Raw genomic sequence first — 15,183 nt, 5'->3', positions numbered from 1 at the left:
ATCTCATTTGTTGTAATTGGTCTGTTTAGGTTTTCTGATTCTTCCAGATTGATTTTTGGAAAATTGTATGTTTCAAGGAATTTGTTCATTTCATCCAGGTTGTCTAGTTTTTTGGCATACAGTTCTTCATAGTATTTTCTTAAAATATTTTGTATTTCTGTTGTGTCAGTTATTATTTCTCCTCTCTCATTTCTAATTTTATTTATTTGAGTCCACTCTCTTTTTTTCTTGGTAAGTCTAGTTAAAGGTTCATCAATCTTGTTTACATTTTCAAAGAACCAGCTCCTAGTTTCATTGATCCTCTGTATTGTTTCTTTAGCCTCTATGTCATTTATTTCTGCTCTGACCTTTATTATTTCCTTCCTTCTACTACATTTGGGCTTTACTTGCTGTACTTTTTCTAATTCTTTTAGATGCAGGGTTAAGTTGTTTATTTGAGCTTTTTCCAGCTTCTGAAAGTATGCCTGTAGTGCTATGAACTTCCCTCTCAGTAATGCTTTTGCTGTGTCCCATAAATTTTGAGTTGTTGTATGCTCATTGTCATTTGTTTCTAGAAATTTTTTATTTCTTCTTTGATCTCATTCTTAATCCATTCATTATTTAACAACCTGCTATTTAGTTTACATGTGTTTGAGAATTTTTGAGCTTTTCTGTTGTGGTTCATTTCTAGTTTCATGCCATTGTGATCGGAGAAAGTGCTTGATATGATTTCAGTCTTCTTAAATTTGTTGAGAGCACTTTTGTGCCTTAACATGTGGTCTATCCTAGAGAATGTACCATGAGCACTTGAAAAGAATGTATATTCTGCTGCTTTCGGGTGAAAGGTTCTGAAGATATCTATTAAATCGAGTTGATCTAGTATTTCCAATAAGTCTGCTGTTTCTTTGTTAATTTTCTTTCTTGAGGATCTATCTAGTGATGTTAGTGGGGTATGGAAATCCCCTACTATTATAGTATTGCTGTTGATCTCACCCTTTAAATCCATCAAAGTCTGCTTTATATATTTGGGTGCTCCTATATTAGGTGCATAGATATTTATAATAATTATATCTTCCTGTTGGATTACTCCCTTTATCATGTATTGGCCTTCTTTATCTCTTACTATATCCTTTGTTTTAAAGTCCAATTTGTCTGATATAAGTATTGCTACCCCAGCTTTTTTTTCATTTCCATTTGCATGAAATGTTTTTTTCCATCCTTTTACCTTCAATCTATGTGTATCTTTTGTTCTAAGGTGTGTCTCTTGTAGGCAGCATATGTATGGGTCCTGTTTTCTTATCCACGCAGCTACCCTATGTCTTTTGATTGGATCATTTAATCCATTTACGTTTAAGGTTATTATTGATATGTAGTTGTTTATTGCCATTTTCTTCTTTAAAATTGTATTCCTTTTTTGCTATATTCTTTTCCCACTTTGATCTGTTTACAACAGGCCCCTTAACATTTCCTGCAGCATTGGTTTGGTTGTAATGAATTCCTTCAGTTGTTTTTTATCTGGGAAGCTTTTTATTTCTCCTTCTATTTTAAACGATAGCCTCGCTGGATAAAGTAGTCTTGGTTGTAGGTTCTTGTTCTGCATTACTTTGAATATTTCTTGCCATTCCCTTCTGGCCTCAAGTGTTTCTGTTGAAAAGTCGGATGTCATCCTTATGGGGGCTCCTTTGTAGGTGATAACTTTTTTTTCTCTTGCAGCTTTTAATATTTTCTCTTTATCGCTTAGCTTTGGTATTTTAATTATGATGTGTCTTGGTGTAGGTTTCTTTGGGTTTCTCTTTAATGGAGTCCTCTGTGCTTCTTGGACTTGTGAGAGTTTCTCTTGCATTAATTTAGGGAAGTTTTCAGCTATGATATGATTGAACAAAGTCTCTATCCCTTGTTCTTTTTCTTTTTCTTCAGGAACCCCTATGATGTGGATGTTATTTCTCTTCATGTTGTCACAGAGCTCTCTAAGGGTTTCCTCTGACTTTTTTAGTCTCTTTTCTCTTTTCTTCTCTGCTTTCATGCCTTCATTCCAGTTGTCCTCCAACTCGCTGATTTGATCCTCAGCTCTGTCTATCCTGTTTTTAATTCCTTCCATTGTGGTCTTTATTTCTGATATTGTATTTGTCATCTCAGACTGATTCTTTTTTATACTTGCTATTTCTTTATTTAGGTGTTCATAATGACCATCCATTGTTGTTCTAAGATCCCTAAGCATCCTTACAATCATTATTTTGAACTCTGCATCTGGAAGTTTGATTATTTCCATATCACTCAGTTCATCTCCTGAAGGTGTCTCTTGTGGTTTCATTTGGATTGCACTTCTTTGTCTTCTCATTGTCTGTTTTCGGGTGTTTTATTTGTAGAGTTGGTTGAATCTAGGCTTGGTGTTGTCTGCCTCCAGTTTTCAGTTATTTCTAGGTCTTCTTGGGTTGGTATCAGCTGTTATCTGTAATCTACTTTCGGATTTGGGCAGCTTTGAAGTCTTGATTTGTTTGTTTTCTTAACAGGTGATAGTCTTTTTACTGATCTCAGCAGGGGGCTTCCTTGAAACTGTATCCAGGAATGCGGTGGGTGTAACCTGAGACTCTGAAGGCCTCTTTAGCCAATTAATCTCTCTAGGGGCAGGGTGTTTTCTCAGCTTCAGTAGGGGGAGGTGTATCTCAGATCTCCATGGAGACCTGAGTTACTGCCCCTCTTCCCCACTTCTTGTTTTCATCTGTGTCTTGTTGCGCTGTTTGGAACTGGATAGATGTCTGGAGATCTCTGATTCGAAAGCAGTTCAGCTCTGTTTTGTGAAAGATTCAGTCCCTCCCCCAGCTATGGCCACCTCCAGCATGGATGAGTCAGCTTTTTTAGGTCGTCTCCTTCATTCCTTAGCCCCTCACAGTCTGTCCCTCTCTCTTTCCTTTCTGCTTGGGAGATAAGCTGGTCTTTTCAACACACCTCGCTCTCTGGTCGCCAGGCAAGTGGCTGTGAGCAGTAGTTTCTGCTCTTTTCCCTTGTGTGAGATCCCCTCTGGGCTCTCAGCCTCACCCCCCCCTCCGTTCCTGTAAGCAGGGGAGATTCAGGCGCTCCGTACCAGGTTTGTTGTGGCTTCTTCTTTGCTCCTTGGTTTTTGAGAGCTGTTCTTGTAGTTTAGAGTTGGTTTTTCACGCTGATTTTTCCTAAATTGATTTGTATTCCAGTTTGGTGTTGAGAGCTGGGCGTCTGCGCATCTGCCTCTTCCGCTGCCATCTTTTCAGTCTCCCAAAAACATTAATTTCTGTCCCTTGGATGCCGGTTAGGTCCCTGTTCAGGAGCCAGAATGTGGACAAAGCCCACCGGGGGTGAGGATGATGGAGACGCAGAGACCCAACTCCGGGGGCCAGGTTCAGTGATGCAGATCCTGGTGTCTCCACATTCTTGCAATCAGTTGTTTTCTTGGCCTATCTGCAAATCAAAACTGCAAGCCTTAGTATGGTAGGAGTGAGGGGAGGGGGCTGAGGCAGAGTCATGTTATTTCCACTTATGTCCATTTTTCTCACTCTAATGTCATCTCTCCATGTGTGTCAGCTGGAGGGGGACATGCCATTCAGTTGTAATGAAACTTGGCCAGAGGTGGAAGCAAAGGGTTGATTATATATTGAATACTTTTGATTTCTTACAGAATACATAACTTTGACTACTAAATTAGTAATATTAAATCATAGTTACAGTCAGAGTAACAAACTGGATTTAATATTTACTAATATTAACATGAGTAGCTATATAAAAATTCTTTTATAAGCTTATTAATATATTCTTATTTTAATTCTATTCTATGGCTAGTCAGACTAATATAAGTCATATATGTATTTCTCATTACAGGTTTAAAACCTCTTTATCATTATTTTTAGGAAGTTTTTCTTTGTCACTAGGCATTTACATTGAATGTTTATATTTCCAAGTGACACGTGTGAGAAGAGGTATTTATTCTATATCGGTACTGAGTAGAGGGTGGGGTGAAGAGGCAGCTGGGAGGTCCTAGAATCTAATGAGCCACCTTAGAAGTAATGTTTGGGGCCCTGGACAGTTGTTCAGTGGATAGAGCATCAGCCCGGTATATGACATCTTGGGTTCAATTCTTGTTCAGGGCACACAGGAGAGGCAACCATCTGCTTCTCCCTCCCTCCTTCTCCCTCTACTCTCCCTCTTCCTCTCCTACAAGCAGTAGCTTGATTGGTTTGAGCATGGCCCCAAGCACTGAGGATAGTTTGGTTGATCTGAGCAGTAAGCCTCAGGTGCTAAAAATAGCTCCATACTTAAGCATTGGCCCTAGACAGGGGTTGCTGGGTGGATCCCAGTCAGGGCACATGTAGCAGTCTGCCTCACTATCTCCCCTCCTTTCACCTAAAAAAATAAAATAAAATAAAAAAAATAAGAAGTAATGTTTAGAAATATTCTACCTTTTAAAATATATACATAATATGTGTGTGTTTTCCTACTGACAGGGGAAAGGAAAATAAAGATTCTAGCAAAATAAGGACCATTTACTAAAAAGGTTAGTGGCCCCTTATTCTGTAAGATCCAGCCCACATAAAGACCTACCTCCACAAGGATCACCAGAGATTCACATTTTTATATAGTTAGGGCAACCAAGACTCCAAATTGGTATTTAGAACTTCCCACCACACCAATTTTGCTTTAAAGTGGTTTAATACATGTTGAAAGTATTATGCTTGAGAACCAGGGCTTTGGATTGACATCTCTACTCTGCCAATTATAAGCTGTATGACCTTGATCTTGTTAATTAACCTCTCTGCAACTCTTTCCACATTTATAGGACAAGGATGGAAGAATTTGTTCCATAGCATTGTTGGGAAGATATATGAGTTAATGCCTATGAAGGCCTTAGCAGACTGTGGCACAGAGAAAATGCTTGGTCATGAAACTTAATATTACTTACTTAATTTTTAAAATGCTCCCTTCCATTCCCTGGAGAGCAGGGGCTCAGATTGAAATTAAATAGAACCATCAAAGAGCACTGCCTTGAATGTGGAAGCTGGAGCCTGCTCTGTGCCTTTTATTAAGCTGCTGTGAACCAGATTCTAAGTCTTAGAAACTGAGCCCTTTGATTTTCATACTTCATCTTACATTTCACAAATAGTTTATGGCCTTCTGTTTCATAAGAGGTGCTAACATTTTTCTTTATCTTGATAGCTCCAGACTTCTTGTCTCTGCTTTTCCCAGCTGGATCTAGCATCTTCCCTCACCTCCCTAGTAGGCCAAAACAGGAATTATTTCAACACATGAAGCATCTCATTCCTACCATGTGATTGGGTTTAGATTTAATCCCCTACCTGAGACCCACTACAGAGTCACAGGGATTAAACACCAATATTGTGTTGCTCCCCGAGTATTTTTCCAGGATGCTCAGAGGACAGTGAGACCTATCTGCTCACCCCACTTTGATTTCTAGTACTTCTCTTTCCAAGCCTTTTCTTCCCACAAACTCCCTCCCTTCCACCATTAGATCTAGAGCAGTGGTTTCAACTGCTGGTCCACCAGCAAGTTTGTGCCAGTCCACAAAAGAGTCAACCACCCTGATGTTGTATGAAGATTACAGAGTCTATAATCATTGGGTCTATAATCTTCATACAACATCAGGGTGGTGAACTCTTTTGTTGACCGGCAGTTGAAAACCACTTATCTAGAGTGTAGATCATAGAAATAAACTCTCCTTTTAGGTTGTAAGTCCTTTAATGCCTAACAGTTGATTCCATTCACTTCTAGGAATCCTGCCTTAATGCTTAACACCCCAAACTAAAAGCATCACTGCTCGGTCCCATGTAGGCCCAACCTTTTCTCTGAGGTTGGGTCCACCTATACCCAGGCCAGGGACTGGGAGGAGCCTGACACTCATGGATATACTCTCAAACAATGTCTACCTGATCTGAAATCCCAATCTTGACCAATCTTGTTATTCATCAGTAACAACACTCTACCAAGACCTCTTGTTCAGTTGGAAACCTGGCTCCAATTGTTGCATTGATTATAGCTGAAGTTGCCAAAGCCTTCCTTAGCTCAGAGGCCCTCAAGCATCTCCCCAGCCTGGTCACTGGCCCTGCCTCTCCTGTATCATGATTCCTTGGTCTGGTACCAGGTCCTACCCACTCTTATTCCCAAGTCAGCTTTGAACTGTTTTAGCCTGCTTTCAGCATGGCTCACGCTAAAATAAAACTATTATGCAAATTCAGCAGTTTAAAGAGCACATGGTACCCCAAACCCTTCTAGCACACAGACTGATGAGCCTTTTAGATCTCTAGGCCTGATACTGAGTCCATCTCCATGAACTCCAAGGAGCAGAGTAAAAACTGAGAAACGCTGCCATGATTCTTCTCAAACTGCCAAACCCTCCATCTGATTAGATTATCTTCAGAGCCTCTCATTTCTAAAAAGTGCAGATGTCAGAAAGGAAAAGATTATAATGTAAATCTTACGTTATAATGCTTATGGGTACCTTGCTGACGGGCTTTGTTTTCTGATCAGCTACTGCTCTACTGCTCAGTGGCTTCCAACTGCCTGATTTCTTCCTTATACTTCAAATACATCATTAACACTCCCCAGTAGCTCAGTTGTGATCTCCACTTGAGAAGTGCTTCTAAAACAAGCCTGAAGCAAAGGCTTTTCCCCCACACTTTAGATCTCAGAGCTCCTGTTAGGCCACAAACAGGCCCTCTGGCCCCATCTTCAGGAATTAGAAACTATGTCATGGTCAGAAAAGCATTCTAAGTGAAAAAGATTTAGACTCTGAATTATGCTTTTGAAACTTTCTTTTTATCAGACCTCAGGGTCCTGGACAAATCCATTTCTAGGACTAGCTATTTAGCAGAAGAATATAATCTCATCCTCAGAAAAAATCTTTTCTGTATGACTCACTTTATCACCATGGAGAAAACAGATTCTTGCTTACTTTCAAGTTCAAATACCACCTCCTGCTGTCTCCTCCATAGCTAATAAATTGGTTATGGTTCTCTTGTGGCCTCTCAGGGGTGTATTCTTTGCTATATATTCCTGATGAATAATTTCACTGATCTGCCGTTCTCATTGAGCACAGCTTTGAGGAATGCCACACCATTTTCTGAGCTAGACAGCCACCTGTCGATTTTAAAAGTCCATCTGATTTTGCATTAATAAGTGGCAGAGGGATGACTAAGACTGGACAACATCATGGGGTGTCCCTTGGTATCAGATCTCCATGGGGGGGGGACATCAGAGGATCATTGTTTGTATGACATCACTTTCATTTTTGAAAGACTGTCCTTCTGGCTTTAAGATGCCCGCTGATGCTGACAGAGTCAGGCCGAGCAGTGTGGGGCGCGTCACCAGCCTCAGAGCTGGGGGTTCTCTTCACTTCCTGTTCCCCTGTCTGGCTCATCTGGGTGCTCTTTCTGTATACTTGCTAGGCTGCAGCGTCTGAGAAGCAGTCAGGTTTGTTATATAGGAACAACGTCTTCCTGTTCTTCTCTTTATAATGTCAGTCACTTTCTTTTTCTAATTCACTGTTTTTAGAACTCTATTTTTGTATCATTTCAAAGTCGTACAAAATTTGCAAGTATATTATCAAGAACTCCCATATACTCTTCACTCAGATATACTAATTGTTAACATTTGGCCCCATTTGCTGGATCGAACATTTAAGAGTAGGTTGTGGACATCATGCCCCTTTACCTCTGTATACTTCAGCATGTTTTCTAAAACCAAACATGCTCTATAATTATTAAGTTCAGGACATTTAACACTGATAGAATATTATCAACTACTAAACTATAGCCCGCATACTAATTTGCCAGTAGCAATAATGTCATTTATAGCTGTTGGTTTCCCTGGGCCAAGGTTGAATCTTGGATCCCTGTAGCATTTGATTGTCATGCCTCTTTTGTTCCCTTAATCTGGGCCAGCTTCTCAGCCCACTTGAATGTTTTCTTGCTTTGAAAATTGTTGAAGTGAGAGAGTATACTGAGTCTTTGTCCCTAAACAGCTCCCTCTTTCATCAGCTCACTGCTCGTAGAGCTCAAATGTTCCTCTAGGGATAGTTTTCCAGGTATTCAAAACAGTGCCCCCTTTCTCTTGCCCTGAAAGATTAGACCAGTGGATGTCAGCATGCCAAGCAGGATCCCACTGGACTACATTGAATGTATTCCAAGCTTTGGTTCCAGCCTCTCTGGGCTCTGAGGCCAATCGGAACAGTGAGGTTTGTAATCACTTGTTGCTGGAACCAAATTATTCTTAAGAGAGGAGAAATATTTTATATTCCATTCCCTTCAGGCAATCTTGGACGAGGTGATATTTCAAGCCAACGATAGCAGTATGGATGACAGAATTGGTATATCTCTTTGAATACCATGGTTTGTATTGTCATGATTTTCTTCCGGCAGATCAGCTCCTACTATGAATGTCAGTTATAAACAGAGGGTGGCTGTGCTTCTGACACAGAGATTGATCAACAAAGAAAAATTATTTCTGGAAAATATTATTTCTAAAATACGTCTTAACATGAAATCAAGAATCTCCTAAAACCCCTACCTTTTCTTTTTCTTTCTTCTTAATTTTGTACAAATAAATTTTTAATTGTGGAGAAGTATGTGATTAAATGCTTTCAGTCTTTACTGCATGAAAAGAAATTTCTTTTGAAGTCCGGCACTTCTTTATTTTTGTATAGAATGTGAAAAGAGCCTCTTCCTTCCATCCCTTTAGGGAGGAAAAGAACAATTTTCCTGTTATACTGACGTGTTGGTTTGATGCTAACCTGTCAGCATGCCAGTAGGGTAAAACTATGTTGTGTGTACTTCTCCGGTCTCCCCTGGCGCAGACATGTACATATTTGTCAGTCAGTTGATGCAGTCCTTCGCGCGCCTCTGGCTTGGCTTGCTTTAACCCTGGTTCTCCTGTGCTTAGCACTTTCTTTCAAGGCCTCAGAAGCAAGCTGCAATTTTGAGGAAGATCTCTGCAACTATTACCAAGATAAAGACGGTCCGGGCTGGACTCGAGTGAAAGTAAAACCAAACATGTATCGGGCCGGCGACCACACTTCAGGCTTAGGTAAACCTGGGATCTGTCCATACGGGGACTTTTGGGGAGGGGGAAAAGGGAGAGAGGTGGGAAAAGGCTAGTAGTTTCACACTACATTCTCCGTTCTATTCCATGCCTATGAAGATGCCAACTTAAAAAAAAAAAAAAAAGGCAGCTGTGAAGAAGCAAGAACAATTGGTAATCTTTAAACTATTTTTTAAAAACTGGAATTCAAGTTGCTGGGCTAGCAAAAATATTTGCCAGGTGATTAGAAGCCAAACCTTTGGAAATTATCTTGCTCTTCACTTTAAATGGAGAAATACCTTTGAAAAGCTATTAGAATCCAATTATATGAAACATTCAGAATAGGCAAATTATAGATAAAAAGGTTAGTGGTTGCCATGGGCTAAGATGAGGGAATGGGGAGTTCTCCTTAATAGGGATAGAATTTTCTTTGGGGGTGATGGAAATGTTCTGGGACTAAAAGTGGTGGTGGTTGTATAGCATAATGAATGTCCTAGATGCCACTGGATTGCACACTTGAAAATGATTGAAATGGTAAATTTTATGATATGGGTATTTTGCTGCTATAAGAAAATATAGAGTGGGGAGAAAGCTATTAGAAGTGTTGGGTGGGCACTTGATGGATATATCTACAAGGCACTCTTAGAAACCAGTTGGAGCTCCCTGAATAAGGATTACATATCGCTTTAACGGCTCATTCCCATAGAAACTGGAGGAAAGAGCTGGTTCTCAAGGGGTTAGTGTCTCATTTATTTACTTGACAGTTACTTATACACTGGACACTGGGGTGAAATTATCAGAAAGCTCCTGAAGCTTAGGTTTCAGTGTCCCTCAAGGGCTATAGGAAAAGCTTTGAAAGAGGCCTTTGCAATGTTATACTTGTAATTTTGTATTCTTTCCTTAGAAGTTGCTTAACTTGTAGAAACACTGGCCCCCACAAAAACTTATTCTGGTCCTGGCCAGACTAACTCTTGGGGGCTACAGGAGTGAAAAAGCAGGTATAAAACTTATGCTCTCTAGCTGACAATCATTTTAATGAACAGGAGAAATGTTAGACAAGTGTATACACAAATATAAACTCGTAATTACAACCTGTGCAAGTGCAACAAAATAAATGAAGAGTGAGCTCTGAGAGAAAACAGAAGAAAGAGCCTAATCTTGGTTGGGATTCAGGGAATCCCCTTCTAAGGGAAGTGGGTATGAGCGAGGAGAGTGGAAACCTCCAGGCAGAGGGAATGGCGTGTGTGGAGACATCGAGTTTGGAAAGAGCTGGACACTCCAGGGAATTGGAAGGTTAGTGGGGCTGCTCTAAGGGGAGAAGAATGGAGGAAAATGAAGTTAGAGAGGGAGGTACATCGTGGGTGTAGCGGCCAGAGTAAGCATTTGGGAATTTATTATAAAGGAAATGAGAAACCATTGAAAGGTGTTAAGTAGAGATGAGAATGACCATATTTAGATTTCAAAAAGATTGCTGGCTATTGTGTGGTTACATGTATTTGCTAGGGCTGCCATAACAAATTGCCACAGACTGGGTGAATTAAACAACAGAAATTTATTCTCTCACAGTTCTACAGCATAGAATTCTAAGATCAAGGTGCTGTCAGGGTTGGTTTCTTGTGAGACCTCCCTTCCTGGCTTGTAGATTGCATTTCCCAGCTTGTCCTCACATGACCTTTCCTCTGAGTGCACGTGGAGAAAGATCTCTCTCCCTCTCTTTGACATCAGTCCCATAGGATGAGGACCCCACCCTCATAACCTCACTTAACCTTAATTACCTCCTCAAAGCTCCTATCCCCAAATACAGTCACATTGAGGGTTGGGGTTTCAACATATACATATACGATTCAGTTCATAATACCGCTCCTGTGAAATAACCATAGAACTATCTGCCAAATGAGTTAAATAATTGAGTAAAACTAAACTTGTATAGCAAAAACTGAGGCACCCAAAAAAATTTAAAGGGGGAGGAGCAGAAAAAGAAGAGAAAAGATGTAGAGTACAGCAGGTCCCCAAATAACATCATGTCATTCAATACATTTTGTTATAACATTGATGAGATGCCATTGGAACTTAACTCTTGTTTACATCAGTTAGTCTATAGTAAAACTGGTTTCATTGCATGTCATTTTGCTTAAGTCACAGAATCTATCGATGACTTTAAGTGAGAACTTCCTATATTTTTTTCTTTTATGCCCAGGCTTTCAAAGATACATAGACCTGTTTTACATGAACTGTGGGGGTGGTGGAACAGGTGGGAGGGAAGTTCTTCATTTTACTTTTCTTTATGTTATTTAGAAGGAATAAGGGAAGAACACAGCTTTTCAGCACCTAGGAAGGTCTATCTGATTAAAACCTGCTCTTGAGAGGCAGGTTTAACATATGATGAGAGAGTGGTAGGCTCTGCCCAGATGCATAAATCCACCCTCTCCACAGGAATACCAGCCCAACCTGGAGTCTCTCCATCTCCACTGGTCACTGCAGGGAGAAGGAAAAATCTGCGATGAACTTTGTGGTCATTATGATTCACTACTGGGCACATGGTCGTGAAAATGAAACATTCTAATTGATGACCAGAATCTGGGCTTATAAAGTTGGAAATCTATACTTGTTTATGAAGTTTACTTAGAATTGGAGACGGTTAGCCTGACTGATAGTGGCACAGTGAATGGAGCATTGACCTGGGATGCTGAGGTCCCCAGTTTAAAACCCTGAGGTCACTGGCTTGAGTGCAGGGTTACCAACTTGAGCACAGGGTCACTGGCTTGAACATGGAATCATAGACCTGACCCCATGGTCGCTAGCTTGAGCCCAAAGGTCATTGGCTTGAAGCCCAAGGTCACTGGCTTGAACTCAAGGTTGCTGTCTTGAGCAAGGGGTCACTGGCTCAGCTGGAGCTCCCCAGTCAAGGCACATATGAGTCAAGGCACTAATGTGCCGCAGCTACAAATTAATGCTCCTCATCTCTCTCCTTTCCTTTCTCTCTCTGTCTCTCTCACTCTCTCTTGCAAAAAAATAATTAGAGGAGGTTTATTGGCAATGTAGTATAAGTATACTCTATTATTAAGCCACAGATATTAGAAAATGTTTGATCATTTAAAGCTTGTGGAAATAGTCTTTTGACAAATTACAGTTCTTTAACCCATTTTTCCCACTTGATAATCTAGGCTAGATTATTTAAACTTTCATTACTGATACACTCACTGCTTTGTCCTATTCACAGGGTATTTCTTACTGGCCAACACAAAGTTTACATCTCAGCCTGGCTACATTGGAAGGCTTTATGGTCCCTCCCTGCCAGGAAACGTGCAGTATTGTCTACGTTTTTATTACGCCATCTATGGGTTTTTAAAAATGAGTGACACCCTAGCAGTTTATATCTTTGAAGAGAACCATGTGGTTCAAGAGAAGATCTGGTCTGTGCTGGAGTCCCCAAGGGGTGTTTGGATGCAAGCGGAAATAGCTTTTAAGAAGCCCATGCCTACCAAGGTAAGTGGAATCAGCACAATTCTTTGTTCATTTGTGGTTGCTGGATTGGATTATTGAATTTCTGTTTAATTATTTTCAACTGGTGATGTCTTATTTTTCTTCTGTTGAAGCTGACAGTTTCAAACCCACACGCTTAATTTAAATTATACACAATTTAATTGTCATACACAATTATTTCCTTCAGTTCTTTCCGGTTTTCTATGTCTCAAAATCATGGCCACCTAGGGAGTTGGCTTGTTTATTTCTTAGACTTCCTGAGAATAATTGAAAGACAGAGGATATGTTTAACAGCTAAACTTAAGTTTGAAGCCACAGTTCACACACATACACAAACATGAGCAGACTTGCACCAGATTAACATTATCAGGGATGCACCATAAATTAAGAGAATTTTTGTTGTACTCCATCCTTCGTTAAGCTAATTTGGGGGGTGGGGATGACAGACAGGAAGGGAGAGAGAAGTATCAACTCATGGTTGCAGCAGTCTAGTTGATCATTGATTGCTTTCTCATCTGTGCCTTGATGGGAGGATGGGGGCTCCAGCTGAGCCAGTGACCCCTGGCTCAAGCCAGCGATCTTGGGCTCAAGCCAGTGATCATGGGGTCATGTCTGTGACTTCATGCTCAAGCTGGTGAGCCTACGCTCAAGCCAATGACCTTGGGGTTTCGAACCTGGGTTCTCAGCATTCTAAGTCAATATTCTATCCACTGTGCCACTACCTAGTCAGGCTGTTTTGCTAATGTTTTTAAAAGCAGTTATAAAAAGCATTTCATGCATTCATTTGACTTTTATTCATTCATTTATTCATTCATTCATTCATCCATTCATCTATTCATCTATTCATCTATCCATCTATTTGTTTATTTAATCCTTTAGTCAACCAGCATTTATTAGATATATGCTCGGTGTGGGGTATGTAAAGATGAATGAGGCTCCAATTCACCCTTAAGGAGATCAGAGATGAAAGAATATTCAGATACAGATGTGTAAGCCACTAACAACATATGATCTTACTATCTCACAGAAAGACAGTATGGAGAAGTGGTTCTACCAATTGTACATATAAAAAATAGTGACAAATAGAGGCCTCGCTGTACTCGTATTTGGACGGCTAAGGTTCAGACCCTGTTGGATTCTAAATCCTGCCCCCACCCACCCCACACCACACTTCCCCCATATTCTCTATTCACAAATACATGGGTTGTTCAGGAATCTTTCCGCTTCTTTAGAGTGAGACCGTGCTCTTATCTGACTACCGTGGAATGGGAGCGAGCCCTCCAGCAAATACGAGCCCCTCAGATAATGTCTCATTTTCTTCTTAGCCTGACGTCCATCCTTTCCAGCAATGGCACACTTTTTCCCCAGTCACTTAAGGAAAAATGTATGGAGGCCCAGTGGGGGGTGGGAAGGTCTCGTAGTCTCTAGTCTCGGAAGGAACTCCCCAATGCCTATGATAAGATAGTACACTACAAAACTCTGGACACATGTCCTGAAGGTGGCCTGTAGTTTCCATAGGTCCCTGCTAAAGAGAAACAGCTCCTCAGGGAGTGAGAGACCTTTTGACGTCCACCATAGAGGCATGCTTTATGTAAGATAAGAAACTAAATAAAGTTCACTGACATTAACGTACACAGGTAGAAACAACATACAAAGAATACTTCAGAGAAAGGATATAATGAAAAGTCAGACTTTCCCTTACCACTCCCTACCCTTGGACTCAAACTTCATTCAATTCCACTTCTTTCTCTAATAGTTTTCTGCCTTGTTTTCTGATTACTTCCTCTATAATTATAAATATTGTGTTTCTACCTCCATTTGCTGATTTATTAATCTTAACAGTATTTGCTGACTCCCTGCTTTGAAAGATAAAGAATGTAGCTTATTTATACCATTTCTTCTCCTTTTCTCTCTCCTCCTCACAATTTTTAGTTATATTTTTACTTTTTATTTTCCTATTGATTCCCTTTATAACTTTAATCCACTTAACCATCTATTTTTGGACCTATAAACATTAGTGTCTCTTAACACCCACTATGTAAGATAAATAAATTTTCACCCTACATTTCCCTTCACCTCTTTGGCCCCTTCCATTTCTTAAAGTCTCTTGTCTCTATAATGCTTTTGAATTATCATAGCTTATAAATTTATATTTCTACAGTGAAGCCTCCGGCCTTGCCAATGGCTAGATTTCCCAATGTTAGCCCCCTTGGCATTTGGAAGATGGGCTTTGTGGGGGGAGTGGGCATTCCTCACCTACCTGGGTTTTTAACATCTGCTATTATTGCAGCAACCCAAATTACTTTCATGCATTTTCTAATGGCCCAGAGGTGCCATACCATCCTTGCATGAGAACCATTGGTCTATAATTTGATTCTCAAAGTTGAAATTTAAAGCCCATCCCTCTTGCAATCCACTCTTGGCCGGCTCCAATCTGGGTTCCCTAGGCAGCAGAGTTCTCATGAAGCCCTCGCCTATAGAAACCACCAGGCTTCCGATTGCTCTGACCTCAGTCCCCTCTCCAGCCCACCTCCTCCTCTCTCTGTTTGAACTGCACTGCATAATTAATTCCAGGAACATCTCCTACTTTGGGTCATTGTCCTGAGAACATTCTAGCCAAGTCATTGTATGATGGATTCTGTGTGATGTTGTCATACCTACCGA

The 15,183-nt window shown here is 40.5% G+C and overlaps 1 protein-coding gene across 1 annotated transcript in view; it reads left to right on the top strand.

Annotated features, from left to right (window-relative positions):
- The window catches only part of MAMDC2 (MAM domain containing 2), a 193,678-nt gene that overhangs the window by 114,423 nt on the left and 64,072 nt on the right, over positions 1–15,183 (top strand). The window contains exons 8-9 of the mRNA XM_066257113.1: positions 8,899–9,042; positions 12,257–12,522. Of these exons, the coding sequence (XP_066113210.1) occupies positions 8,899–9,042; positions 12,257–12,522 (410 nt within the window). The remainder of the gene's footprint in view (positions 1–8,898; positions 9,043–12,256; positions 12,523–15,183) is intronic.

Source organism: Saccopteryx bilineata, chromosome 2 (assembly GCF_036850765.1).
Source record: "Saccopteryx bilineata isolate mSacBil1 chromosome 2, mSacBil1_pri_phased_curated, whole genome shotgun sequence".
Taxonomy (NCBI): domain Eukaryota; kingdom Metazoa; phylum Chordata; class Mammalia; order Chiroptera; family Emballonuridae; genus Saccopteryx; species Saccopteryx bilineata.
Note: the sequence above shows the minus strand (reverse complement) of the source record. Positions and strands in the feature narration are given on the sequence as shown.